This window comes from Octopus bimaculoides, chromosome 25 (assembly GCF_046866305.1).
Source record: "Octopus bimaculoides isolate indiv1 chromosome 25, ASM4686630v1, whole genome shotgun sequence".
Lineage (NCBI taxonomy): Eukaryota > Metazoa > Mollusca > Cephalopoda > Octopoda > Octopodidae > Octopus > Octopus bimaculoides.
In genome coordinates this window covers 9,965,359-9,993,146 of record NC_142952.1, presented here as the reverse complement: position 1 = coordinate 9,993,146, position 27,788 = coordinate 9,965,359, and the positions used below count along the sequence as shown (strand labels likewise).

The 27,788-nt window shown below is 38.1% G+C and overlaps 2 protein-coding genes across 3 annotated transcripts in view; one reads left to right on the top strand and one right to left on the bottom strand.

Annotated features, from left to right (window-relative positions):
• Positions 1-545: 545 nt before the first annotated feature.
• Positions 546-22,233, bottom strand: LOC106873362 (mitochondrial coenzyme A transporter SLC25A16). 2 transcript variants are annotated; one of them, XM_014920692.3, is made up of 8 exons: positions 21,261-22,233; positions 12,449-12,541; positions 11,703-11,836; positions 8,518-8,581; positions 5,924-6,112; positions 4,444-4,606; positions 2,777-2,848; positions 546-862 (listed from the first exon to the last, which is right to left on the bottom strand). In XM_014920692.3, the coding sequence occupies exons 1-8, from the start codon at positions 21,346-21,348 to the stop codon at positions 691-693; spliced, it is 975 nt and encodes a 324-aa protein (XP_014776178.1). In that variant the 5' UTR covers positions 21,349-22,233; the 3' UTR covers positions 546-690. The 2 variants fall into 2 exon arrangements, with proteins under 2 accessions (XP_014776178.1, XP_052832167.1); XM_052976207.2 differs by lacking the exons at positions 546-862; positions 2,777-2,848 and adding an exon at positions 3,210-3,317.
• A 402-nt stretch (positions 22,234-22,635) lies between these two features.
• The window catches only part of LOC106873365 (uncharacterized), an 8,135-nt gene continuing 2,982 nt past the window's right edge, over positions 22,636-27,788 (top strand). The window contains exons 1-2 of the mRNA XM_014920695.3: positions 22,636-22,793; positions 25,607-26,100. Of these exons, the coding sequence (XP_014776181.2) occupies positions 22,658-22,793; positions 25,607-26,100 (630 nt within the window). The 5' untranslated portion in view covers positions 22,636-22,657. The remainder of the gene's footprint in view (positions 22,794-25,606; positions 26,101-27,788) is intronic.

Sequence of the window (27,788 nt, the reverse complement as noted above, 5' to 3'; positions counted from 1 at the left end):
AAGTAAGACACATGATGAAGAGAGAGAATGTGAGCAAATATTGCATGAAAGGGAAAAAGGGGTAAAAACACATGACTAATTAACACCATGGCTTGGGTAACTTTGGCGGGGCTCTCTCTCTGATGTAAACATTTGGGGCTAGACCTCTGGTCTGAAGACCCTTTACTCTCTTCAGTTATAGAGAGTCTGAAAAGAGTCGTGGTCGCAACAGCCTTCCTCAAATAAATAAATATATAAATGAAATGAAATTAGAAATTGAAAAAAAAATATATTACATTGTTTTAAGAGAAAAGACATAGGCTGTGACCTTCACCCAGTTCCCCATTGTCACAAACGAGTAAGGGCCATACTGTTTTGTTTGTGATGTTCCTCAGACAAGTCGAAAATCACTTGAGAGAGAATCATTTCAACAAAGAACTGGCAGCAGTTATTGAGACAAACTGATTTTTTCTTTTGTTCTGCATGAATTTCATGCAGATCCCCTAAACAGTTACACACACATATATGTATACACACTCACACACACATATATGTATACACACTCACATACTTATATACATATAGATACATATATTTTAAATAAAATAGAAAAAAAAAAACAACAAACAAACAAACAAACAATGGACTTAAAATTAAAAAGGAGATTAAAATGAAACTATTAAAATTAAATAAATAAAGCCGTTTAAAGTGCTAACGATCAACACCGGTGTCTAAGCCAAGCATTTGTTTTGCTGTTTCATAAGTGGCAAAAGACACAGCCACAGTAGGGATGACTCGAATGTAATTGACAGTAAGTCCTCGGAACAGTCCATTGCTGACCCCATCTTCACGGTATATGACCAACAATGTCCGCAGCCAACCTCTGGTAAAAGAAAAAATACAAAAAACACACACATAATTATGTAGTCTGCTTACTGATTAATTATCAAAATAATTACCAACAACATTGAAACTCGGCTTGAGAAGACCTGTTGGGGCAAGCGAAAGCGAAATCGTGATGGCACTGTCGCCGTTCTGGCACGTGTAAAGACATTCGAGCAAGATCGTTGCCAGTGCCGCTGGACTGGCTCCTGTGCAGGTGGCACGTAAAATACACCATTTTGAGCGTGGCCGTTGTCAGTACCGCCTGACTGGCCTTCGTGCCGGTGGCACATAAAAGCACCCACTACACTCACAGAGTGGTTGGCGTTAGGAAGGGCATCCAGCTGTAGAAACTCTGCCAAATCAGATTGGAGCCTGGTGTAGCCATCTGGTTTCACCAGTCCTCAGTCAAATCGTCCAACCCATGCTAGCATGGAAAGCGGACGTTAAACGACGACGATGATGATGATGATTTATTTAATTAGTTATTCTACATTTGAATTAAAAATTTAGGATACAAGCCTTCAACAACCTACCCCCTATTGCTACCTTTGTACCTCTGCATCTCCCTCCCCATTATTCTTATTTTATCCATCTTTACATTCCGAGTTCAAATTCCGTCAAGGTCAACTTTGTGTTTCATCCTTTCGGATGAAAACAAGTACCAGCTAAGCATTGGGGTCGATGTAATTGACTTTCCTCTCCCCTCAAAAACTGTTGCCCCTGTACCAAAATTTGAAATCACTATTTAATGACATGGTTTTGTTTATTTAAGGAGAAATCAAGCTGATATGGACTCAGGTTATATAACATCCAGGATACTATTAAAGACGGATCAGTATTTGGTCATAATTCAACCAGTATGCTATTGATCAATATTTATGTTGTTGTTGTTAGTTGAATAGGATGTGGAATGAATTGTCCAGCATGTGCCACTCTAAAAACAGGACTTATTTTCATGCTGAAAATTGCTAGGGAATTTGTTATTTGTTGAGAGACCCTTACTAAAACAAAGAACTTTCAGAAACGGTTGTGGCACAAGAATGTCAAGAATGGTTCTGAATGTTACATGGAGAGTTCATTTAACCATCAAGCAGCTTTATCAAGATCTACTCAAAGTGACCGAGAAGATTCAGCAGAGAAGAATGAGAATTGCTGGGCATTGCATCAGGCACCTAGAAGAATCTGTGTGTCAATTGGTCCTATGGCAGTAAGTCAAAGGAAAGATCAACTGAGAAAGAAACAACTTGTTTCAGGACTGTGGAATGGCAAATGATGCATTAACCCATTACCTCCCATAATTCTATTAACTGGAATTTTTTTTATGAAACTTTGATTTCTAGCATAAAACAGCCTTAGAAACATGCTGGAATGATCAAAATAACATTTTAAATAGAAATAAGCGAGATATTGGGTGAAAAATTAGCAAACTTCATTTGAATATCAGAGAAATATACCTAGTAGATATAGCAAAAAGGTTAGATATGTGTAAATATTGAGAGATAATTACGAAATTTGTAATTTTTAAGTGATCTCATATGAGATCACTGGTAGGTAATGGGTTAAGAACATGCATGGTATCTCCCACGAAATCATTGAAGCACCCAGGAGGATGGCCAAATTAAACTAATATTTGTTAAAGATGATCCAGTTGTTATTTTGACCCAAGGCAAGTAATTCTTTATGAGGTTAACCACAAGAATTGGTGTGAAAGTTCGCACAAAAATATGTTTAATTACCATGAGGAGGGAAGGAGCTAATATTTTGATTTGGGGCCATGTCTGAGAATAACTGTGTACTATAGACAGGTTAACATTAGGTCACACAGAATTCAAATCTGGGCCAGTATGTGGTCATGTAGAAAGCTTAGTCAAGCTCAATCAAAGATTAAGGACAGACAATATATGTCACTTACTGATCATATTTGTGGGATTCTGGTAACATTCGGGACAGTTGCATTCGCCGTCTGACAACATCCAATGGATAGCTGTAAGATAAATTGCAACTTTTAGACAAGTTTATGAAAAGACAAAAAAAGAGAAAAAAATTAAAACAAAGACAAAGAAATAACCCCAATTAAATATACAAAACCATATGTTTGTACATGATCATGTATATAAATGTACTTACATGTATGTGAGTATATAGCTGTAAAACACATGCACAAGAGTGCATACATCGCACATTTTAGGTGGTGAATTGACAGAGTCAATGAAGCATCAGATTAAACGCTGTGTGAGTATTGTCCCTGGTTCTAATACTGCCGATGACAACTTTACCTTTCATCATTTTGGGGTTGATAAACAAAGTACCAGCCCCAGGACGGTGGATTGGCAGAATTGGTAGAGCATCTGTGGGGATGTGTTGTGGTGTGGTGTCTATTCCAGCTTTGTGTGTTCCGAGTTCAAAATCCATCCGAGACCCTCACTAAAGAGGAATAACCTCTTCTTAGTGAACTAATATAAAAAGAAACAAAAAAATAGAAGGTGCACGTGTACAGCTGCACAGTTGCTGCACTGGTGCAACATACATCAAAATGTTGCAGTTGTTTTAATTTACAAACGTGCACTTCATAAGTTGCATTTAAGATCACATGCTGCACATTAGCTTCAAAGTTTGACATATTTTGCACTCCAAGCATCAGAAGTTCTTCAGTTTAGTGATTGGGAAAAAAAAATAGCAGGAATGTTGCACTGAATGGAAAAATGTTTATATCCTCATTTGAGTAGGGATTACCTGAGGACACAAAGCACTTAATGACGAAGAAGATGATGATGAAAACATATAAAGCATGACTGTAGATGTGTTGGCATGACTGTGTGCTTAAGAAGCTTGTTTTGCAACCATGTGGTTTGGGGTTCAGCCCCACTGTGTGGTACCTTCAGTAAGTGCCGTCTACTGTATCCCCAGGCTGACCAATGCCTTGCAAGTGAATTGATGGAAACTGTTTGGAAGTGTCTGTTTGTGATTATCCCCATACAGTCACTTGACAACTGGATTTGGCTTGTGTACATTCCTGTAACTTAGTAGTTCAGCAAAAGAGACTGATGGAATAAGTACCAAACTTTAAAAAAAAAGCACTGGTATTGGAGCTGATTTGTTTGACTAAACAAGGCAGTGTCCGAGCATGGTCGCGAACCATTGAGTAAAACAAGTAGAAGACAAAAGATAACTGTCCACTACACTCTCGGAGTGGTTGGCGTTAGGAAGGGCATCCAGCTGTAGAAACTCTGCCAAATCAGATTGGAGCCTGGTGTCGCCTTCTGGTCCACCAGTCTTCAGTCAAATCGTCCAACCGATGCTAGCATGGAAAGCGGACGTTAAACGACGACGACAACGACGATCCAGTGCTGGTGCCATGCAAAAGTCACCCAGCACACTTTGTAAAATGGTTGATGTTATGAAGAACAATCCAGATGTAGAATCATGCCTAAGCAGGCACTGAATTACAACACAGACTTCTGGCCTGTTGGATCTTGTCGAGCCATCCAACTCATGCCAGCACAGAAGGCAGAAGATAAATAATGATGATGATACTGTTGTTCTTTAATACAGTATTAGAAGAAAGAATGCATTACTCACGCTGTTGTCTGGGCGATAACTCCAGCCCAAGCACCGCAGAGCAATTTGGCAGGAAGAATAAGAATAATCCCACCCGTTGTTTTCTGGCAGGGTCTTCCAAGAGTATCAGGAAAATAGTCTAAACACAAGTTTTTCATTATCTCGAAACATGTGAAAGATAAACCTAAAAAAAAAACAAACAAATGTAATCAATTTTATGATGTCGTTGTTGTTGTTGTTAGTTGAATAGGATGTAGAATGAATTGTCCAGTGTGTGTCACTCTAATAAAACAGGACTTATTCTCATGTTGAAAACTATCAGAGGAGTTTGTTGTTTGTTGAAAGATATAGCGAAACTTCTATTTATGAATGCTTCTCATCACAAACAAATCAGTTTACAAACAATTTTTTTTCAACATAAAACATCTCGGGTGGACAAATATTGCCTTGAGTAATGAACATGCAGGCTGACAACAACAGCAATTACTGATAAGCTGCTAGTATCAGTGGGAAAGTGTCAGTTGCTGTCTAGCTTTAATTCGGTGCACATCCATGCACAAATTCACTGTCTGTTCTCTTGAATTTCTTACGGTAAATATAGTTTTGGTTTATGAACATTTCAGGAACAACCTCCAGGAATGAATTATGAATTAAATTAGTAAAATTTAATAAAACAAAGAACTTTTATAGCATGGTTCATGCTTGTTGAAGATGATTAGGTTGTGATATATAGTTACATGACTGTGGGGGTTAAGAAACCTGTTTCCCAACCACATGGTTTTGGGTTTAGTCCCACTCTGTAGTACCTTGGGCAAGTGTCTTCTAATATATATAGCCTTGGGTCAACCAAAGCCTTATGAGTGGATTTGGCTGGTAGAAACTGAAAGAAGCCTGTTACAGGTATGTATGTGTGTACATCACATGATGGCTGTAAACGAGCATCACTGCTATACAAGCAAGGTTGTTCATTTCCAGTTTCCCATGGAAAACAGTGGGGAAATATTACCTTGCCTAGAAACAGGTGAGGGTTGGCAACAGGAAGAACATTCAGTCATAGAAAATCTACCTCAACAAATTCCATCTGACCCATGCAAGCATGGAAAAGCGGATGTTAAATGAGGGTAATTGACCAAAATCAATTAATTCCAGATGAGGCTTGCCACAGAAATTGGTGTGAGAATTCACAGAAGAACAAGGTTAATTGCTGTGAAGAGGGAAGAAGCTAATATTTTATCTTGTAGCTTTGAGATTTCAATGATGTGAAAGAAGCCTGTCATATATATGGAGTTGAGATTTCAATCTGAATGGACAGATTTCAATGAGGTGATTGTATACTTTTGGTATGACATTGTAGGGCAGGTGCAGGAGACTGGATCTGGCCAGCTTGAGCATTAAACAAGTAGAATATCTTGGCCTGATGTAGCCAGTTTAAATGGTAAAAGGTTAATATGAAACACAACACTGATTAGAAAAGGAGGGAGGTAAGGAGGTCAATAATTACCAGCATATGGTGAAATACCCAGTATTGAGGGCACCATGCCTTTGTAAAGTGCAGTGGTTCCACCTTCCAGATGGATAATTGACTTCATCGTGTCTACGATGCCGACATAAAGATGTTCACCTTTCACTTGGAAAGCTAAACGAGATCGTACCACATCCAGAGGATAAGTAACCACTAGCGCCACCATACCTGCAAAAAGTAAATCAGAAAAAATTTTTGTTAACCAATCAAATACATTAAAGATGTTTTAAGTTTCTTTAAGGTCATGGAGATATAAACTATCACTCATTTGGCTATTATTTCCAAAGAGATACTTCCTGCTCCAACCCCCGTCTTCTCATGTGAAATATGAGTCCTCAACGGCTCAGGCCTTTTCTCTCATACTTTTGATTCTCCTAAGCGTAAAGTTTCCCACTACCACCTCATTTGGGGTTCGTAGTCTTTCAAGTTGCATGGCAGCTTCACTAGTGCTGATGGCATGAAAAAAAAAAAGAAGAAGCCATCCAATACAACACACTGTCAAGTGGTTGGCATTGGGAAGGGTATCAAACTTTAACAGTGTACATACACAAATAACTATTCACACACAAAATTCATTCTGCCGATTGTCATGAGGAAGCTACACAGCAAACAACCTACGTTTTAGCCACTGAACTACATACAAATGATACATTATAGTTTATATAGTAACACTGAATAATTCATTTGATTGCTAAGGTTAACCAGTGCAACTAGCATTCTGATATAATTCAGAAAAGTGAGATGACAAAAACAAATTTGTCAAGAATGGGATTATTCCAGACAGTTAACCTGTAATATTCAGAGAATTTGACAAAGACATCTTGATAACCATGATTTGGCACCATAAAACAACACACCAATTTGATAAATATCAGTTTTAGTGAGCATAATGTTTTGCTGTTTAAGATAAATAAATTATGGCTACAAATATGGAATGGACACAAAAAACAGCAGCGACGAATAATCCATGAAGATCTGAAGAAATTAAAGACAACCGTTAATGATGCTGAATAACCAGCCTTAAACACCCGTGTTTCCATCTGGTCATAGTGATGAATAAAGAATAGGACACAAGAGGATCAGTTTATATCCTGTAACAGGGGCGACAGCATGTCTGTGGCCAAGTCAGTTTAATTTCCTTAACTGTTTCTCTTCCTGAATTGTGTTGAGTTATTGTTAAAGCTAGTGCAAAAATGATAGTCCAGAATGGTAGAAAACCCTACCATGTATCATTGAAAAGATTTACAATTTCAGTCCCAGCTTAAATACACGTACTCCCTATGTCAGGAATTGACAACCTTTTCCAAGAAGCAAACTGCATGAAACATGGCTCATTACCAAGTAGGCTGTGCTATCTAAAGAACTTTTCATTGGTGAACCATTCAGAAAGTCCCACAAGCTGCAGTTTGCCAGTGACTGCTCTACATGATCAACCTCTCTCTCTCTGCTAGAACTGAACAACCACAGCTTTCTAGGGGCAATCCCATGGTCATTCATGATCAAAGAGGGTCTTTACCCTTTAAGGCTATCAGGATAATTATACTTATCTACAACAATATGTGATTGTCACTGATCTAAAGTGGAGCTTTTGGGGTCAACCATAATCTATAAAGTAGTACACAGACTTTGCTCTGTTGTACCAACTAGTAGACAGACCTGCTCCATAATACCAACTACTACACAAACTTGCCCTATAGTAGAAAGAGCTAGCTAGTAGAAAGACCTACTCTGTGGTACTAACTTGTAGATAAACTTGCTCTGTAGTACCAACTAGTAGGCAGACCTGCTCTAAAATACCAGATAGTAGGTAGACCTGCTCTACAGTACCAACTAGTAGGCAGACTTGCTCTACAGTACCAACTAGGAGGTAGACCTGCTCTACAGTACCAACTACTAGACAGGCCTACTGTATTCTAGTTTGTGTAATGAATGGGTACACTCAAATGAATTGAAGTATAAGGTTAATTATTACAGAGCAGCTGCTCATTTGGTTAAACTGAGTTACAATACCAGCTTTTATAAAGAAGAGAGAAAGACAATCAAAATGACCCCAGTATCTTTACTGAATGGCATGAACAATCAGTTCACCTCATATCAGCCCTAGAATAGAAAAATATAAACTTTATTTACACTTTATTTAGGCCAGCACTACTGTCTTGGCCACATTCACTGACCTTTATAGCAATAGAATGTTATTCTTTGACCTTTAAATAATAACAATGACCTAGAAACAATAATAACAAAAGCGATGAACTTTTTGAGAGCAATAGTAATAATAATAATAATAAATTCTTGTCTTGGCATAAAGACAACAATTTTGGGCAGCCAATCAAATACAAATGTATAAAAAATTTTTTTTTAAATTCATCATCCCCAAAAATCTTTTGTGAAGAATGAGACCAAACATATTTCAACAGATGAGGCAAAATGAAATGAAAATGGAGGAAACCCCCAACTAAAAGAGAAATAATAATAATAATAATAATAATAATAATAATAATAATGATGATGATAAAAAATATCACTCAATAAAAGGTCATGCTTGTTTTGTGTGATGAAAAGTGTATAGTTACCTGCTAAGGATCCAGCCGTCAGCTTGACAATGTGAGTGTGACAATTTGTAACCGACTTGAGAATCTGTTGAAAAGTTTATCACAATTCAGAAACACACAAATTGGGCAACAATTTAGAGGTGGACAAACTAAGAAGACAGTCTGAGAAGTTTCTAATGCTGTTGATATTGAGCAACAAAATTGACTTGGAGGAGGGGAAAGAGACATATTATCTATTGCTTGGTGTGTTTTTATTTTTGTTTTCAGGATGTGAGGGTGAGAACGTGAAAGTTTTTTGGTCTTTCATTGACACTTATTTACCAGTGGCCTCATCCTGTTACCATGAAAAACCCTCTCTGTTGTTGTTGGTGTATCATGTTCTAAATAGATGCTGAGTGTTTTACTATAATGGATTACCTACTTGAAACACAGAACAAGTATTTTCTGAACACTTAATTCTATGCAACATATCACTCCAAGTCACACCCAATGAAAGATTTGTCCAACCAACATTATAAAACTAGGACTATGTATAAAGCAACACAGCTAAGAGCCAAACCAGGGCAAAATACAAATCCAAGGTTAAGCATAAACCCAGGGTTAATACAAAATTAGGTCAAAGTACAAACCTAGGCTAAGTAAAAAACCAGGGTTATGTACAAAACCAGGACAAAATACCAAACCTTGAAAGCTCAGAGAAGTTTTAGTAAATTGCTATCTTTGATGGAATTGTTTGTTGTTGGCACTCCGTCGCTTACGACGTCGAGGGTTCCAGTTGATCCGATCAACGGAACAGCCTGCTCGTGAAATTAATGTGCAAGTGGCTGAGCACTCCACAGACACGTGTACCCTTAACGTAGTTCTCGCGGATATTCAGCGTGACACAGAGTGTGACAAGGCCGACCCTTTGAATTACAGGCACAACAGCAACAGGAAGTAAGAGTGAGAGAAAGTTGTGGTGGAAGAGTACAGCAGGGTTCGCCACCATCCCCAGCCGGAACCTCGTGGAGCTTTAGGTGTTTTCGCTCAATAAACACTCACAACGCCCGGTCTGGGAATCAAAACCGCGATCCTATGACTGCGAGTCCGCTGCCCTAACCACTGGGCTATTGCACCTCATGATGGAATTGTTTAGACACTGCTCTAACTGAGCTGTAATCAAAGACATTCAATCTACCACAATTCTGCCATTTATTTATTTATTTATTGTTTTACTGGCATAATTTACCATGGACTACATTAATCAATGTATAATTGAACAAAAGTGTTCTGGCCATAACCACCTCATCTATTATCAGGCATTCTGTATTCTGGACTACATTATACAAGGTGTCATTTTTTTAAGACAGCAGGCTGTTATTTGAGGAAAGTTGGTTGCTATTTCTAGCAGGTCAAGCAACTGCATAGAGGCTACTCCCAACAGTATAGTTAGTGTTCCTGTTTAGCCCTGGGTCAGATGTAATTCAGCAAACCAGCTGTGACCAAGTTTTTTTTTTTCCAGGCACATTGTATCTAGGACTATGTTATTTAATGTACACTTCCTGTTTGACAAATGATAATCATTTGAAAAAGACTTGGCTAATATTTCTACTGGGTCACGCAACCACACAAAGGATCTGCATCACTGCTGTCTATTTATTAAGTGTGTAGGAATTGAGGATAAGTATATGAGAATACTATTGCTGCTGCTACTACCACTATTACTCCTACATCACCACCACCACCACTACTTCAATCACCATGGTCACCACCACCACTATCACTTATCATTACAACTATTACTGCTACTTCCACTACTACTACTACTACTACCACCACCATCATCATCACTGCAACTATTACTACTACTTCTACCACGACCACCGCTGCTGGTCCTCAAATACAGAAATACTTCATTAATTTTTTATTTGTTACTGCTGTTGTTATTAACATAAATCTAGATACACACTGACTAGTTTTGTTTGATGGTTGCGAGTTCCCCTCTGTCTATATACTCTCACAATAAGTTCCATTTAATGTTGTTGGGGGCAAGGGGATCGAGTTCAAATTGTTGCTGTTTCTACTTTCTGTTTTGTAAAAATCCCCAAGGGGTAGGGTTCTGGGGTCATTCTTAATAGGATGAAGTCTGATTCACTGGGATTCATTCGTTCAGTTCTGAATCAAGATAATCACATCCTTAAGCTACTATAGCCAGCCTAACAAATAACCCAGCCTGGTTGACAGAACAGGATCATCTCAGACATGACTGTGTGGTTAAGGGGCTTGTTTTGCAACCATGTGGTTTCGGGTTCAGTCCCATTGCATGGTACCTTGGGCAGGCATCTTCTACTACAGCCCAGGACCAATGAATGCCTTGTGAGTGAGTGAATTTTGCAGATGGATACTGTGAGGAAGACCATTATGTGTGTGTGTGTGTGTGTGTGAATGTATATATATATGTGTGTGTGTATAGATAAACAGATAGATAGATAGATAGATAGATAGATAGATAGATAGATAGATAGATAAATAGATATGTGTGAGTTTTGTAGGTTTGTGTACTCCACCGTTTGACAGTCTGTGTTGGTTTGTTTACATCCCAGTAACTTATCAGTTTGGCAAAAGAGACCAACAGCATAAGTACCAGACTTAAATAAAATAAGTACCGGGGGTGATTAGTTTGAGTAAACCCTTCGAGGTTGCACTCCAGCTTGGCTGCAGTTCAATGATTGAAACAAGCAAAAGACAAATGACAAAAGATAGAAGAACAGCATTGATTTTAATGTTTAGTACAAAGTCGCATTTGTCAGAAAGGGGACACAATCACTTGAATGAACTTCACCACATCACTGTTGCTTATTTTACCAATCATTAGAGATATATGTAAATATAAAGTTTAATCTTTTCAAATATTTTGTGTATCAAAGAATTCTTGTATATTATATACAACAGCAAGAAGCTATAAAACTGACTGTTCTTTACTCAGATATTCTTGGAAAACAAGAAAAGAAATACAGGAATTAAGGAGAGGAGGTTGACAATGTTTGGAATACTTGATCATTTGAAGAGGACAAATAAAATAAAGAAACAATGAAGAATATGGACATTAAACAATTTTGACAATTTTATGGTCAAAATACCTCAAAATATATGAGAGAGTGAGAGAGAAAGGAGTAAAAGTGAAAACAGTAGGGGAGAGAAAAAAAATAAATGTGTAATTTATTTACCTTTTTAAATTCTTCATAAGCACCAAACTGAATAGCAGAATATGGGAAAATCCGTAGCATCTGAACACCATTTCCTTTGTAGAGCCCCAGAAAACCTTCTTTATGAATGACATGTTGTAAGGAAGAAAAAACACCTAGAAGAAAAAAAAATAATAAACATATTAATATTGTTCTCCAGGCAGCGAGCTGACAGAGTCTTTACCATCCCTGAAAAAATGTATAGCGGCATTTCTACCAACTTTGCCTTTCATCCTTTTGGGATTGATAAAATAAATACCAGCTGGTGTTGCTGTAATCAACTCCTCTCCTCCAAATTGATGGCCTTGTGTCAAAAAATTTAAAACCAATATTAATATACTTCTCTCCACTCGCATGTTACAGTGATCATCCCCTCCTCACTTCTATTTGAATGTTGAGGAGCCACCTGTTTATCACAATTTATCTCTTTTCAGATATGTTTTGGCCAAAGACTGGCTCAAGACTCGCCCAGGCCATGTCTGACTTAATAGCACCACCTGATAGGATCCGTTAAGTCATTTTAAAGACAAGTTTTGTGATATCTTGGCCTATTCATGTAGGGCAATGTTGTTTGCTGGGATGTGAGGATGGGAGTTCTGAGTTTTCTTATGTCTACACTGCAGGGGCAAACATTTCAAAACCATTCCCTATTTCTGTAGAAGACACTACCTATTAAGACAGTTGTCCAAGTTTTAAAAAAATTGCCTGAAACCAAGAAATATTCTTACCTAGGTGTCGATAATGTCGGTTGTGGGCTTGAAGCAAGATTTTCACTCTGTCCAGTGGAGCAACTGTAGTTTTTGCACAGCATCCAGCAATACCTGATAAAGAAGGAACAGACATTATATATAAAAAATATAATAATAATAATTCTTTCTACTATAGACACAAGGCCTGAAATATTTGGAGAAGAGGCTGGTTGAATACATCGACCCCAATATTTAACTGGTATATATTTTACTGACCCATGAATGGATGAAAGGTGCAGTCAACTTTGGCAGAATTTGAACTCGAAATATAAAGATGCTGCTAAGCAGTTTGTCCAGCATGCTAATGATTCTGCCAGCTCACTGCCTTAAGTATAATAAAGGTTTCAAATTTTGGCATAAGGCCAGATATTTCAGAGGAGGGGTTAAGCCAATTTGATCAACCCCAGTGCTCAACTGGTACTTATTTTATCAACCCTAAAGGATGAAAGGTAAAGTTGACCTTGGTGGAATGCCTTAAGTATAATAATGGCACCAGGCAGTGGCTCTCATGGCTTCTCATCTTAATTGATTGGAAGCGTTACTGTACATGTTTTGTCTTGGTATAAAAGATGGGCTACAGCAAATATTCTGCTCAATATTACAGATTTGCTTGTCAGATGCTTGACTTTAACCAGTTGGCCACATACTTAAGTGGCTGATGATATGTGCATCTCTGATCATGAACAGGAGTAGTAGGGGAGTATCATAACCATGTGTTGAGAGGAATTCTTTGGGGTTTGAATAATTCATCTCCGGAAATGGTATTTCATTCTTCATCCTTAAACAACCCTTATTCAGAACCTTTTGAGTGAGATGGGCTACTCATCCCAAACAAAATTCTAACTGGGCTCCATCTGCAAGGTCAAGTACTGTTTATCCTGACCACCATGTTACATACATGTGGTTGTGATGCATGTGCCTGTGTACCCTCATCAGACAAGTAAACCTTGAACCCTGAAACACAGCAGCATGCCATTCAGGGGTCTGTTGTGATCTTGGTCGCTTATATGCCAAGGAAACTGGGTAACTAGCCTTAGGAGTTGAAGGACACAAGAAAAAAACAAAAAACAATACACTATGCATGAAAAACAAAAGAATTAAGACTGATTTTAAGGAGGATGCCATTTCATCAATTGTTTAACTGATTACCCATCGATCACAGATCTGTTTGATCTGGATGTCAAACAACAACAACAGCAACAGGAACACTAGACATCAATGCCAATCACTGCAATATAAAGCACTAAGAGACCACTTCCAAAAGGGAAATCCAGAAATAATGAAAAGAAGAAATAAAAAAAAAGAAATCAATAGGCCTCCCAAATATTTATAGAAATCAATAATCCATTAGTGATGCACCTAGAATCAATCAATCCTGTACCAGAATACCCACATGTTATGGTGGACCATTCACATATGCATGGTGTGAAAAAAGAGAGATGGGGAAGAGGGAAAGAGAGAGAGAGAGAGCCTAGATGTGTATGTGTGTGTGTGTGAAACATTGAGTTCTCTCCAGAAAATCCAAGGTCATATCCCATTCTCCTCTTTCAATCACTCTTTCACTTCTTCCCTATTATTCACTCGCTGATATTCACAGACACCACCACCACCCCCATGACATGGTCTCACACCAATGATAAGATCTTATTATTTGTTTTTATTTTATATTCGTTTACACATTATATCATATTCCCTTTATTAACAACAAATATAATTATTAACCTATTAATTGTTATAGTCCGCGAAAGCATTATAATCTTTATTTTCCTCCACCAGAAAATCTTTATTGCCTACTTGGTGTGGGTGGGCATGTGACAACAAAGGGATGTGTACAGCCATCAAGTGTTATTTTTTTCTCTCTTCTCTCCCTCAAAAAAAGAAACTTAAAAAAACTATGCCATTCTCCTCTCTCTTTCACTCTCTTATCATTTACTTATTGACATTCAGAACCCTGTAACACTGTCCAGATAACAGTTGCTATTTACTTTAGCATCATATATTAACTCTATTTGTCTATAAATATTCACCTATTTACTAGTAAACTCAAAGCTCAGGAAGAGCATGTCTATTTCCTCCTGTTTTCTCTTTCCATATATATATATATATATATATATATATATATATATATATATACACATACATGTATATATACACACATACATACATATATATAAGATAGAAAATATTTTTAATGAGCAATGCGAAACCAGTCCTTACTTCAATTATGTTGAAAGAACAAAACCTTATTTTGTACAAAATCGTATATCTTTATTATCATGGCTTTAATATACTCTTAAATCCTGTAAAGCAAATCTGTGTTCTTTCATATTTTCTCTTTTTCTCTCCCTCTTTATATATATATATGAAAGAGAGAGGGGGAAGTGGGAGAGGGCCTAGATGTGTGTGTGAGACATCGAGTTATCTCCAGAAATCCCAAGGTCATGTTCCATCGATTGATCAATCGATAGATAGACAGATGGATGGATATCAAGTCAAGCTTATAAGTACAAAGTAGAGATGTGTACAGCCATAACATTTGATGAGAGTATTAAACAGTTGATAAGCTTATATTACACAGAGAGGATCATATTCAGAGTATGTGTTTCATGTAGCAGGTTGAGGCCTGGCATACAATGTCTCCCTTTATGGGTAGCAGGGTGTTCTTTTTAACCTTGGTTAAAAACTGTGGCTCTATCCGTATTTGAAGACAATGTTCCAACAGAGGTTAAGGAAAATATTGCTCAAGTTATGCTGGAAGCAAAGGTGAAGAGGAAGAAAAAAAAGAGTCAACGGAAGAGGTACATTCTGCAGCAAAATAACTTCTCTTCCTTTACAAACATTTGAGTTTTGTAACTCCTGGTACAAAAAACTTTCTTCACAAGATTTTCTATCAGCACCGATTTTCTTAACAAAGACCCTTCAACATGGAAAGATGATCCTGGTTAGAAAAGTGGACTTGAAAAACTTGAGAAGATAATTATTGTGAATGATGTCTCAGAAAGAGGTGTCAAATTCGTTCAGGATTACAATAATATTCTTACAAAAGATGAAACTGGGGAAACAATTTGTTTTACAGATCGTTATTGAAATCCATAAAACATATCCAACTGCCACTAAACCCTCTCTTAATCAAAAATAATGTTCAATATTCAGTGTTCACATTATGCTTTTGATTCTATGGAAATTATTGCTGTAACTGAAAATGTGTTTCTCTCATAGAAGTTGTGTGTTTTATTAAGATAATCTAATATTTCTTAAGTTTTTCACATTATTTCATGAATTTTTCAAATTAACTATTGGTAAATTTGATTCAGAACGTTTTTAAACATTTGCTGGGATTGCCTGGATGTATCCACACAAATTTCTCTAAGAAGAAAAAAGAGCATAGTCAAGACAGGGAACAGTATACTGCTTTTGAACAGAATTAATTGTTGTGTATATATAGTATGTTCTAACTTCAAGGCATTTGATGGTCACCAAGCAGTTGTCCTACTGAGCTGAAATTTTGCATACCCTGTTCTTTTTTTGTTGATTGGAAAAGGATTAGGGGGTGGGAGCAGCAAGATTTTAACTTTTGGAAAATTACCTATTGCTAAGGGCCACCCTAGTATGTATATGTATATAGGTGCAGATGTGGTTGTGTGGTAAAAAGTTTGTTTCTCAACCACATGGTTCTGGGTTCAGTCCACTGCATGCAACCTTGGGCAAGATGTCTTCTACTATAGTCCTGGGCTGACCAAAGCCTTGTGAGTGGATGTGGTAGGTGGAAACTGAAAGAAGCCCATTGTAATATGTGTGTGTAGTTGAGAAAACATGTCCAACTAAGTAAAATTGCAGCCATCCATACATATAGGCATGTCCTTTATGGTCATGCCCAATTCCCTCTCACAGCCAAGAAATTTTTGTCTTGTGGGTGCTAGTGCCACGTAAAATTGCACTCGTGCAGGTGTCACATAAAATTGCATTTGTGTGCCAGTGCCACGTAAAAGCACCCATGCTAGTGACACGTAAAAAGCACCAGGCAATCCAGTCATAGAAAGCATGCCAAAACAGACAACTGGATCCTGGACAGCTCCTGTCAAACCGTCCAACCCACTTGACAATTGGCGCTAGTTTGTTTATGTCACTATAACTTAGCTGTTCGGGGGGGGGGGGGAGACCGTTAGAATATGTCTTAGGCTTACAAAAATAAATAAGTACTGGGATTAATTAATCTAAGGTAAAAGATATACTGCAGTTTGTATATACTGCGGGACTGCACTTCTTATTTTGAAAGGACGATGGCTCTTGTCTTGCAGATTTTAAACATACATTTGATATTGTGTTCTTGGTGAAATTTGTATCCCTTATGGTAGACCAAATGGATGAAATAAGAGGTGGTTATATTTTATTATACAGGTAAAGAAAAAAATGAAATTAAGATCATCACGAGTTTGGTTTGTAATAACAACTGCCACAGCTAAATATCTACCACCACATCCCGAGGCTTAATGGGATTATGCTCTAATAAAATTACATAAACATTCTTTTTGATGACAGCATAAACGTTCTGTCGCATCAGAAGTCCTTCATAAGATCACCTCGTTTTATTATATAAAGTCACCAAGTACTTCTGTTAGGTGACTCTGCTGTGATAGGCAAGCACAGAGTAAAATGAACAGCAAAAGGCAATGTTTACTTTTCATTTGTAATAAACTTGATTTCTCTGAATTTGGTAGACGGACGGAAACTGAACGAAATCCGCCGGATACAAAAGAATGTGTGCTTGGTTAAGTGCATCTCCATTGCGTAAAATGTAATCGTTTGCAAATTCCAAGCAATAGATTTGCTAACGGTGTCGTTTATTTGCAGTCCACCACGAAAGCACGTTAAGGCATGTTGACATGTCATGATGTTTGCAAAGAAAATGGCTCGTTCATACAGTGTCATTTGTTTCCGGTTGTTGTTCAGAGGATAGGTAGATTAATATATCACTTGGAAACAGATGGGGTGGTGGTGGCAACCGGAAAAGCATTCAATCGTAAGAAACTCTGCCCCAATGTATTCCCGTTGAGCCATAGAAACATGGAAAAGTAGACATTAAAATGAGAAGATGATGATGAAAAAAAGAAGTCATTTTATTTATGGCGCAGGCATGGCAGGGTGGCAAGAAATTTGTTTCTCAACCACATGGTTCCGGATTCAGTTTCACATCGTTATGTGTGTGTTCGTCCTCCACCACTGCTAGTGTCATCAAGAAAATGGTTCGTTCATAAAGTGTCAACTGTTTCCGATTATTCACGCAAGCATGTGCGAGCTGTTTGTTTTTCCGAGGACTCAGAGATCAATAGCTCACTTAGACACACATGGGGGGTTGGCAACCGGAAGGGCATTCAAGTGTTGGTTTCGTACCCGTAACTTAACAGTTCAACAAAAGAGAGACTGAGAGAAAAAGTACTCGGGTTCATTCATTCAACTAAACCTTGAAAAGACGGTGCCCCCACCATGGCTGCAGTCCAATGATAGAAACAAGTAAAAATAAAACAGAAAAAAAAGATAATCGGAATTGTCTGTAGTAACCACAAGTGAACTGCAATTCTTGTATGGTGTTGTGCAGGTGAGGGGGAGGGAGAGAATAATTCTCCCTGTTCCTTTAGATTGGTATCCAAGATGATCTGGAACTAACTACTAATGACCATGAGATGATAATGGAAGTTGGTGGTGGTGGTGGTGGGATCTATACGGTTATTTGACTTGCTAAGAACAGCCAATACGTTTAATGTTTTTGTTTCTTTTTTTTTCCTTCTTAATAAGAAAGTAATCTTCGATATACAAAAATATGGAAAGCGCATGGCCAGGTCGCCTTTGATTATGAGTCTCAGCTCGATGGGGGTTGATTTAGGGGCTAAACAACCGCAACAACGAAAATAGCAAGTCCCTAAATAAATTATATAACAAGCAAAACAAACTGCGAAAGTAAAGGGTAAAGAATACGTTCACCCGATGATTAGGGTTAGGGTTTTTTGCTGTACGTATTCTTTACCTCTGCCATACAGACGACATGTTATTACTATTGTTTCAGTAAGAACGGTGTCAGGCAAAATACTTCGCGCTATTTAGTAATCTTTTATATAAACACTCTCTCCTCCTTCGTGTATTAATCCCCCATTTATTGACATTTGGAGTATATCCTCCGCCTCCTCGCAAAATTCCTATCGAACCGAAAAGGGAGCCTCCACTTGACCAGCAATCAAATCTCCCCTGAAATTACATCCGGTGTCTTAAAACAAGAACGGACCATATTGGATAATGTACACAATGACTAAAAAAGAATGAAAAACAGGATGGTCATGACTGGAATACTTCTGATCAAAGAATGGTTCAATTACACTACCGTCTTGATTGAATATGGACCCATTGGACAATGTAGTCTCCCCGACAAAACAAAAACCCCAACTATTGCCGCAGTGGGAATGGAAATGTTCATAGGTTTTCTCCAAAGGGGTTGACATGGGGTTTGTACAATACAACAAAGAGTCATGGTGAGTCTAAATTTTCAGCAAGACTATGACTCATATATATAGTTTCAGGAGTGCCTCGAAATTGATTACAAAACACTATAAACAGAAGAGATGCATCATACATGAACGAAGTTACGAATAAAACTGAGACAAGACAAGACCATTGGCAACATTTTGATACATTCTTAAAGCGCCACATCTTTTGCAGGGACCCGCCAAAATTGTTTGCAATTACGACAGTTAACAATGACAGTTATTGCTTATATGCGATAAAGATACTATTATATACAGTGATAATTATATATTTTTTTCTAATCTACAGGGGACTAGTCAATTACACCGACCCCACTGCTCAAGTAGTTTTATCGGTCCCTGCAAGATAAAAGGTAAAGTGGACGTCTGTGGAATTTGAACAAAGAACATAAAAGCAAAATAAAAATAAATTGTCTGACGCGCCAAGAGGTCTGCCAACGTGCAGCCTTGATAATAAGTAATAATTTCGATTGAAGGAATAATGCCTGAAATTTTAACCGAGGGGACTTGTCGATTACATCGATACCAGTGTGCAACTTATATTATCGACCCCGAAAGGATGAAAGACAAAGTCGACCTCAGTGGGATTTGAACTCAGAACGTAAAGACGGACGAAATACCGCTAAGCATTTTGCCCGTCGTGTTGACAATTCCGTCTGCAATAACAATAATAATAATCCTTTCTATTATAGGCACAAGGCCTGAAATTTCGGTGGGGCGGGGGGGGGGGGGTCGATCACATTGACCCCAGTACTTGACCGGAACTTAATTTGGCAAGTATTTCCCTTAATTTATCGACCCCCAGTGCTTTCTACTACTGGCACAAGGTCTGAAATTTGGAGGACGGGGGATAGTCAATTACATCGACCCAATACACAAGGATGAAAGGTGAAGTCGACCTCGGTGGAATTTGAACTCGGATCATAAAAAGTTGAAAGAAATGCAGGCGTTCTTTTGATTAGGGTCTCAAATTTTCCAGTTTTTTACAGCTGATGGTTCGGCACCCAAATCAAAGGAATGTCGAAATGCAATAGCGTAAAAGTTTCTTACAGTATTTAATTACTTCTCGAACTCATGAACTCGAGGTTTTTTTTTTTTGGTGGGGGGGAATCTTTGACTGAATATAATCACTGCTATCCAGCACCACCATCTCTACCCGAGACCAAATATAAGGCGTTTGTGTCTATATTGGAAATCAGTTAGTCATACAATATTACTCATTCAAAGTAGCATACACGGCTATCCTTCGATATAATGTGAGGAAAGATCGCCAGCATACACACACGAGCTGTTGTTGTTGTTGTTCAGCCCATGGTCGCCGACTTAAGATCAACCATTTATAAGTTACGAACTGACATACTGACAGACTGCTGTATGCAAAACAGTCTTAATTTACTGAACTTACTCCTTGTAGTCAGAGAAAGAAAGCAAAAACAAACCGAAAAACCCTACAGAGTGGTCAACGATCAAAGACGAAAGTGTATCAAAGATTACCTTAAGTAATGTGCTCTCTTTAGAGACTTAGAGTGCGATACGAGAGAGTATCTGGCTGTTGTTTCCAGCAGATCGAACAACAGCTGTATAGGCACGCTCGTCGCCTGATGCGAGTTTGTTTTTCTATACACATACACCGCTAGCATCACCGCCATCGTAGTAGTGGTGGTGGAATAGAACGGGTTCAAGCTGGCGAAGTAGCCCCAAAATACCACTAGACGTTACAGGGGTCAACGATCCTATCGATATAAAAAGACTCTTTTTGCAGAAACCGACGGTAGCTGCGTCAGCAGAATTTAGAGTGAAGAATATAAGTTATTCTAAGTTCGTTTGGCGTGGGTAGAGGTGGGGGGGGGAGGAGAAATGTGTCATTCTATTGGAACCAAAATCTGTTTCCCTCTTAGACGAAGGGACAACATAAAATGGTCGGATTTTTTGTTGTACATATATATATATATATTTATATATAATTACGGGGTCTACCGTGTCTTCTCCTGTTGAAGCTGCTACGGTAATATGAGAGAGATTTGACTTCTATTTCTAGTAATGCGAGCGACCGCGTAGAGGCTCTATCGGTGACTCGAATCGTATGTTTGTGTTGTTCTATGACAAGAAGCATTCCTGTTGTGATCGTCCTATTATTTTGAGGGTATCTAAGGATACATTATTCAATGTATGTTGTGCGAAAACGATAAGTTTATGAGTTTAATTTACTTGTTTAATTTAGTCGATTACCCTATCAAAGAAAGAAAAACATATCTTACCTCCTGCAACAAAAGTTTTCCATGTAATCCCAAAATTCGTAGATGGTAGAGATAATGTGGAGGCCCCACTTCCTGTTGAAACTGTCATGTTGAGGTGGTGCGGCCCCGCTGTGATCTTAAAGACAAATCAACATTAAAGAGACAGAGGCGTAAATATAGGAATGGCCAGGATGACGAAAAACTCGTTCAAGTATTGCTGTATTTCCTTCTATTGTTTGTTGGTTAGTCTTACGTGTAGTACATCGGTTGCTGCTGCTACTGCTGTTGTTTTTAGTCCTGTGTCGTACATTTGTTGTCTTATAGTTTTGTTGTGATGAAGACGGTTACATGAAAACGAAGCAGAAGAAGTGTCAATCAAAAGCACTTCAGTAGACTCTTGAAACTATACTCAGTGAAAAAGGGAAGTCTGCTGACACTTTGTTTTTTTTTTTTTGTCCTCAGCTGAGAGGGAGGAGAGAGACGAGGAAAAAAGTAAAGTTACAAAAGGAATGTGTAGACAGACCATTGATTGTCTGGCAAACAGAGAAGAAAAAAAAACGACATATACAAACAAACACCCAAAAACACAAACACACATACATTCACAATCGAATGGTTCTCTGTGTTTGTTTGTTTGTTTTTTTCTTGAAAAAAAAAAAAAAAGGGAGCGAAACTGGTTGATTAGTTAGTTCTTTGTTATTAGTGTTGATTGTAGAATATAAAGGGGGAGGCGGCAGTTGTAGATCATTCTTGCCATTCTACAACTTGTCAACTTTCTGTTCTTCAACCCATAGAAACCAAGCGTTTTTTGGAAATGTATTTCAGTCATGAAAGTTAAAGCTCGTAAAGATAGATCAGAACGGTGGCTGTTCTATTACCTATAAGTTTCTCTACTATCCGACCAGTGGAGAGAAAAGTAGCAGCTTTCATCTCGAGGAGCGAAGTACTTGGTGTCATCGGTTTCAACACAGGACGCCATCGGCCATCAAATGATGATATATCAGTAGCATTCCGACGTTTCGTAGCTTTCAACTGAACACCTTTCTCTGTCTCTCTCTCTCTCTCTCTCTTTCTGCATCGTCTACCTTTCTTTCATCTCAAGGTAATAAAAAAAGTTAAAATCAAATCAAGAACTAACATATATATATATATTAAAATATAATTTAAGATAAGTATTTTAAAAATTCAAACGAACATAAGATTATTAAAATCTATTCTTATTAAGTTGCAACATCAAAGAATTGCATAAAACATTACGACTTTTCCCATTCATAAGACTATCGTGCCATTATTCCAATTTGACTTATATATTCTCTTGAATTTTTTTATTATTATCTTAAATCCTTCCAGTGTTTCAGTATCGAAATAAAAATTTATTGAATGAAATATTATCATTAATTGAATTAAATGTTTATGCCATGATGAAATACGCAACTAAGCCCTGTAGAAAGATTGAAACTATGGCCGGTTCAGTGGAAGATGCTCGTCGAGAAAGAAGACAAAGATTACTTCGCTTTTCTGAAGAACGATTCAAGAAGATTCTACAAAACGATAGTAGGTTCAATATGTCCATGTAATACGTGAGAATTGCGCCTGTAGCTACTGTCATTTGGTTTTTATATTTCTCTTAAATTAGTGATGTAAACAGACACCTAATGTGTGTGCATCACACACACATTTATATATATATATATATATATAATCTTTTGTTAGCTGAAATTGATATAGTTGTGACTCAAGGTCCCAGAGTGTCGAGCTAAAGTACTTGTAATTGACTGTAGGAATAAAGTTTTGGGAATCTGTATAAAATAAGAAATGTCAAACTTTGGTTTCAAGTTTGTGAAGAACCTTGGCACAAGGCCTTTGAGTCATACATATAACAATCTCAGCTAATAAAAGAAAAAATTATATGCACGATATTTATTTATTCTGTTCTCTTTCTACACTCTTTAAAACCAAGTATTAATGTATGTACGCGTGTGTGTGTATACATGCATACGCACACTCAAACATACGTATATGTAATGTTTGTGTATATATATATATATATATATATATATATATATATATATATATATATAATGGGGAAGGCCGATTTATGAGATTGCCTTAAATTTCCCGTCCATAATGGGTTTAGCTTTATGGCGTAACGTCAGATCCCAAAAACCTTCAGCGAAGGTAAGGAATACGCACATCCAGTGGTTTAGGGTTAGACCGAAAACGGATGCTGGGCGTATTCTTTACCTCCGCCAAAACCTGTTGGCCCACGACCTCTTAAAAAAAATATTTATATATATATGTGTGTGTGTGTGTATACATTTATACACCCACGGGCATGGCTGCGTGTTTCAGAAGTTCACCTCGTAGTCACTTGGTTTCAGGTTCAATCCAGTTACGCGGCTCCATGGGCGAGTGTCTTCTACAATAACACTGAGTCAGCCACTATTTGTAAGTGGATTTGGTAGACGGAAACTGTGCAGAAGCTCGTCGCAGAAGTGTATTATATATATATATATATATATATATATATATATATATATATATATATATATATATATAAAGTACCAGTTGAGCACTTGAGTAGATGTAATCGACCTACACCCCACCTTGAAATTGCTGGCCTTGTGCCAAAATTTGAAACCAATATACAAAGCTACTCTTTCTCTCTCTTACGTTCTGGCATTTGTTGTACTTCACTAAAACTTCGATGTTGCCGCAGGGGATGGTGGTAAAAAGTAGAGCCAAAATAATATGACGGTCAGTTGATGGGAGAATCCAGCTGTGTACTTCGATATGTATTCATGTTAAGTTGTATGTTCCAGATATATCTCAGATGGATGACACGTGTCTGGAGTTTGGAGATTGCTTTCAGTTTTTCCATCCTGTGTTTATTTATTTGGAGTCGTGATGTGCTTTTGAGCAACTTATTGAGGTCAATATAAATATCTTATTTGTCATTGGCTTGAAATATCGGCGCAGTTTCACATCAGGACGCCTACCTAAATTGGATTTTATACGATTTGACAGGGATATTCCCATTTGGTTTTTTTCTCACCACGGCTTTCGAAATGACGCGTGTGGGGGGAGAGGGGCAGCTTTTTATGAAAAAAAAAATTGTTGAATCTGATCGATTTTGGCAAGACCCCCCCCCCCCTCCAACACCCCTTTTTTCATTTTTTTTTTTTCTACACAAACCCCCGTTTTCGACTACGGAAAATACGAATCCGCAAAAAAAAAAAAGTGGCAAAAATCGGCATTTTGAAATTACTCCCACTTCGCCAATTCTTCATTTTTAACTTTTTTCAGAATTTTTTTTTTTTTTTTCAAAATATGTGGAAAAATACAGAAATTGATTCTGAAAAAAACTTCCCCAAATTTTTCTAGTTAGGGGTAGGGTTAGGGTTACGGATAAAAGTGAAAAATGAAGAAATTGTGGGGAAGGCGGGAGCTGAAATTTCAAAAATCCGAATTTTAGCAATTTTGTATAGATGGATGTGTGTATAAATATGTATATACAATATATGTATGTATGTATTGTATTTCTTAAAGCTGTGCAGCTAATAAAGGAAAGATTACCATTAATATTATTGATTGAGAGAGCAGCACATACCATCAAAGTGATATTGAGGCACAAATACATGAAGTCCAATATACCCTTCATGACTATCCGTCTAATAAGGCTGCACCAAGCACATGCATCACAACCATATGTACCTGACATGGTGATCTCATATCAAGATAAACAGTGCATGACCTTGCAGGTGGGACCCAGTTAGAATTTTCTTCTGGTCGAGTAGCCCAGCCTGCTCAAAAGGTCCCTGAATAAGGATGTTGCACGAAACACCCATGTTTCCAGAGGTGAATTATTCAAACTCCAAAGAATTCCTCCCAATACATGGCTATGATGCTCCCCCACTACTTCTGCTCGTGATCAGAGATGCACATATCGTCAGCCACCAAGGGACATGCTCAACTGGTTAAGATCAAACAACTGACAAGCAAATCTGTGGTCTCATCTTTTATACTACGACAAAGTATGTACATGATAACACTTCCAATCAGTTAAGATCAGAATCCATGAGAGCCGGTGCCTGGTATTATTATTAGTAGTAGTAGTAGTATTGTCATTGTGCTGGACAAAATGCATAGTAGTATTTCCTCTGACTCTTTATTTTCTGAGCTCAAATGCAGCCGAGATCAACTTTGCCTTTCATCTATTTAGGGGTTGATAAAGTAAGTACCAGTTAAACACTGGAATCGATGTAATCTATTATCCCCCACCTCCTAAAAATACTGACTTTATGCCAAAATTTGAAAGAGTAGTGATCTATTTAACCTTGTAATAACCTAAAATTAATTTTTAACAGATTTTGACAGCAACTCAGACACCGGTGAGCTGAGTCAAGGCACTCTACAAACAGAAGATGACTCTAATGTTGACCCTTCAGAATGTCACTCTGATGAAGATATTAGTATCGGACTGAGGCACCGTACTGAAGGAGCCAGTTCCCGGTCAGTTTCGAAAGAGCTCACTCCAGAAGCAAGCTTACCAAAAACAGAGAAAACCTACACTCACAAAACGGTAAAGACAAACGATGCATTTGCCGAGAGTAAATTTCCTGGAATCACATCTGGTGGTTCTGCAACCGGCTCCCAGAGAGAGATGTCTTCTCCAGTATCTTCCAATACCACATCAGCAGCATCGTCGGCATATGGTGGCAACCGTTTCCCCTCCGGAAACGCCTCTAAGGCCACACTATCTTTACTCCATTTCGACTTAGCTCGTTTGGTCAGTTGTATGATACTTGCTTTCATCACTCGCAAGATCCTTAATTCTTCTTGGAGTTTATTCTTTGCTGAGGTTAGTCAACAATTTCTTAATTCATTCTGTACTATGTGAATAATTGTGACTAACTCTATAAAACCATTCTAGCAGACTGTGCAGCTGTGTAGGGGCACACTCATTAACAAAGCATCTTCATCATCGTTGTCATTGTTTTAACCCTTTAGCATTTAACCTAGCCATATCCAGCCAAAATATTCTACTTGTTTTATGTTCAAACTGGTCAAATCCAGTTTTTAATAGCTGTCATACAATCTCATACAAAAAGTAAACAATCACTTCATTGAAATCTCAAAGCTACGAGATAATGCATAATTAATTCAAAACAATGTGAATAAATAAGCATTATATTAACAGAATAATCTGAATGCTTATGGGTTAATAACTATTGTTTTTATGTCTGTTTTTGCATGGTTTCTGCTACTGGGTGCCCTTCCTAACACCAACCACTTTATAGAGTGTAAAAAGAAAAGACCTCCTTTGGTCCTGAATGACCACGGGATTGCATCTAGAAAGTTCCCCTCTGAGTCACAAGTATAGGTAAGGTTGTTTATGGAAGATTGCCAGTCACTCATGCATACCAGCCTCTCCTCGCCACGCCACCGATGTTATCCAAGAGAAAGGCAAAGGGGCCGATACAGCTTGACACCAGTGATGACACAACTCATTTTTACAGCTGAGTGAACTGGTGCAATGTGAAATAAAGTGTCTTGCTCAAGAACACAATACACACCCTTGACTGGGAATCATACTTACAACCTCAGGATTGTAAGCTTGACACTCTAACCACTGAGCCATGTGCCTTCACTACAGAGTGTACTGGGTGCTTTTTATATGGCACCAACACTAGTGGGGTTGCTAAGTAATTCACCAGACAAAACCCCTCAACTGAGTTGGGGAGTAATATTGAGGGAGGTGGATTTATGCCTATTGATGAGAGGTTAAAGTGTGATAGAAAAACAGAAACAGGCATCCTGTTGTGGAGGAGATACATGACTAATCAATTCCCATCCAAGCCATGCTGTTGTTGTTGTTGGCACTCCGTCGCTTACGACGTCGAGGGTTCCAGTTGATCCGATCAACGGAACAGCCTGCTCGTGAAATTAACGTGCAAGTGGCTGAGCACTCCACAGACACATGTACCCTTAACGTAGTCCTTGAGGATATTCAGCGTGACACGGTGTAACATGGCTGGCCCCTTTGAGTTACAGGCACAACAGAAACAGGAAGTAAGAGTGAGAGAAAGTTGTGGTGAAAGAGTACAGCAGGGTTCGCCACCACCCCCTGCCGGAGCCTCGTGGAGCTTTAGGTGTTCTCGCTCAATAAACACTCACAACGCCCGGTCTGGGAATCGAAACCGCGATCCTATGACCGCGAGTCTGCTGCCCTAACCACTGGGCCATTGCGCCTCCCTCTAAGCCATGCTAGCAAGGTGAAATGTAGTGTTGTACAATTAAATGATGTAAGGAATGTAAGTAAATGGTTGTCTGACACATCATTAGCCTTTTGTAAAGTTGAAAATACTGACATAAATTAGATATGTGTTTAATGTGAGTTCAGTTTTCATTAGTGTAATTAACTTAATGTGGTACCAGGGTAAGATGTGGAATCTGTAACTACAATTAGGCAATACTAGGGTTTGTTAAGTTCAGTTAGCATGGAGATTGAAAAACCTGAAGATTCTTGAATACCTTGCTTTCCATCTG

What these genes read in the sequence shown, in the direction of transcription:
- LOC106873362 (XM_014920692.3), bottom strand. Translation starts at nt 21,348, where the DNA reads ATGACAGTTTCAACAGGAAGTGGGGCCTCCACATTATCTCTACCATCT. An exon ending in CTTATGAAGAATTTAAAAAG is followed by an intron (nt 8,582 to 11,702) that starts GTAAATAAATTA and finishes ACTTTTCAACAG; the next exon opens with ATTCTCAAGTCGGTTACAAA. An exon ending in GACGGCTGGATCCTTAGCAG is followed by an intron (nt 6,113 to 8,517) that starts GTAACTATACAC and finishes TACTTTTTGCAG; the next exon opens with GTATGGTGGCGCTAGTGGTT.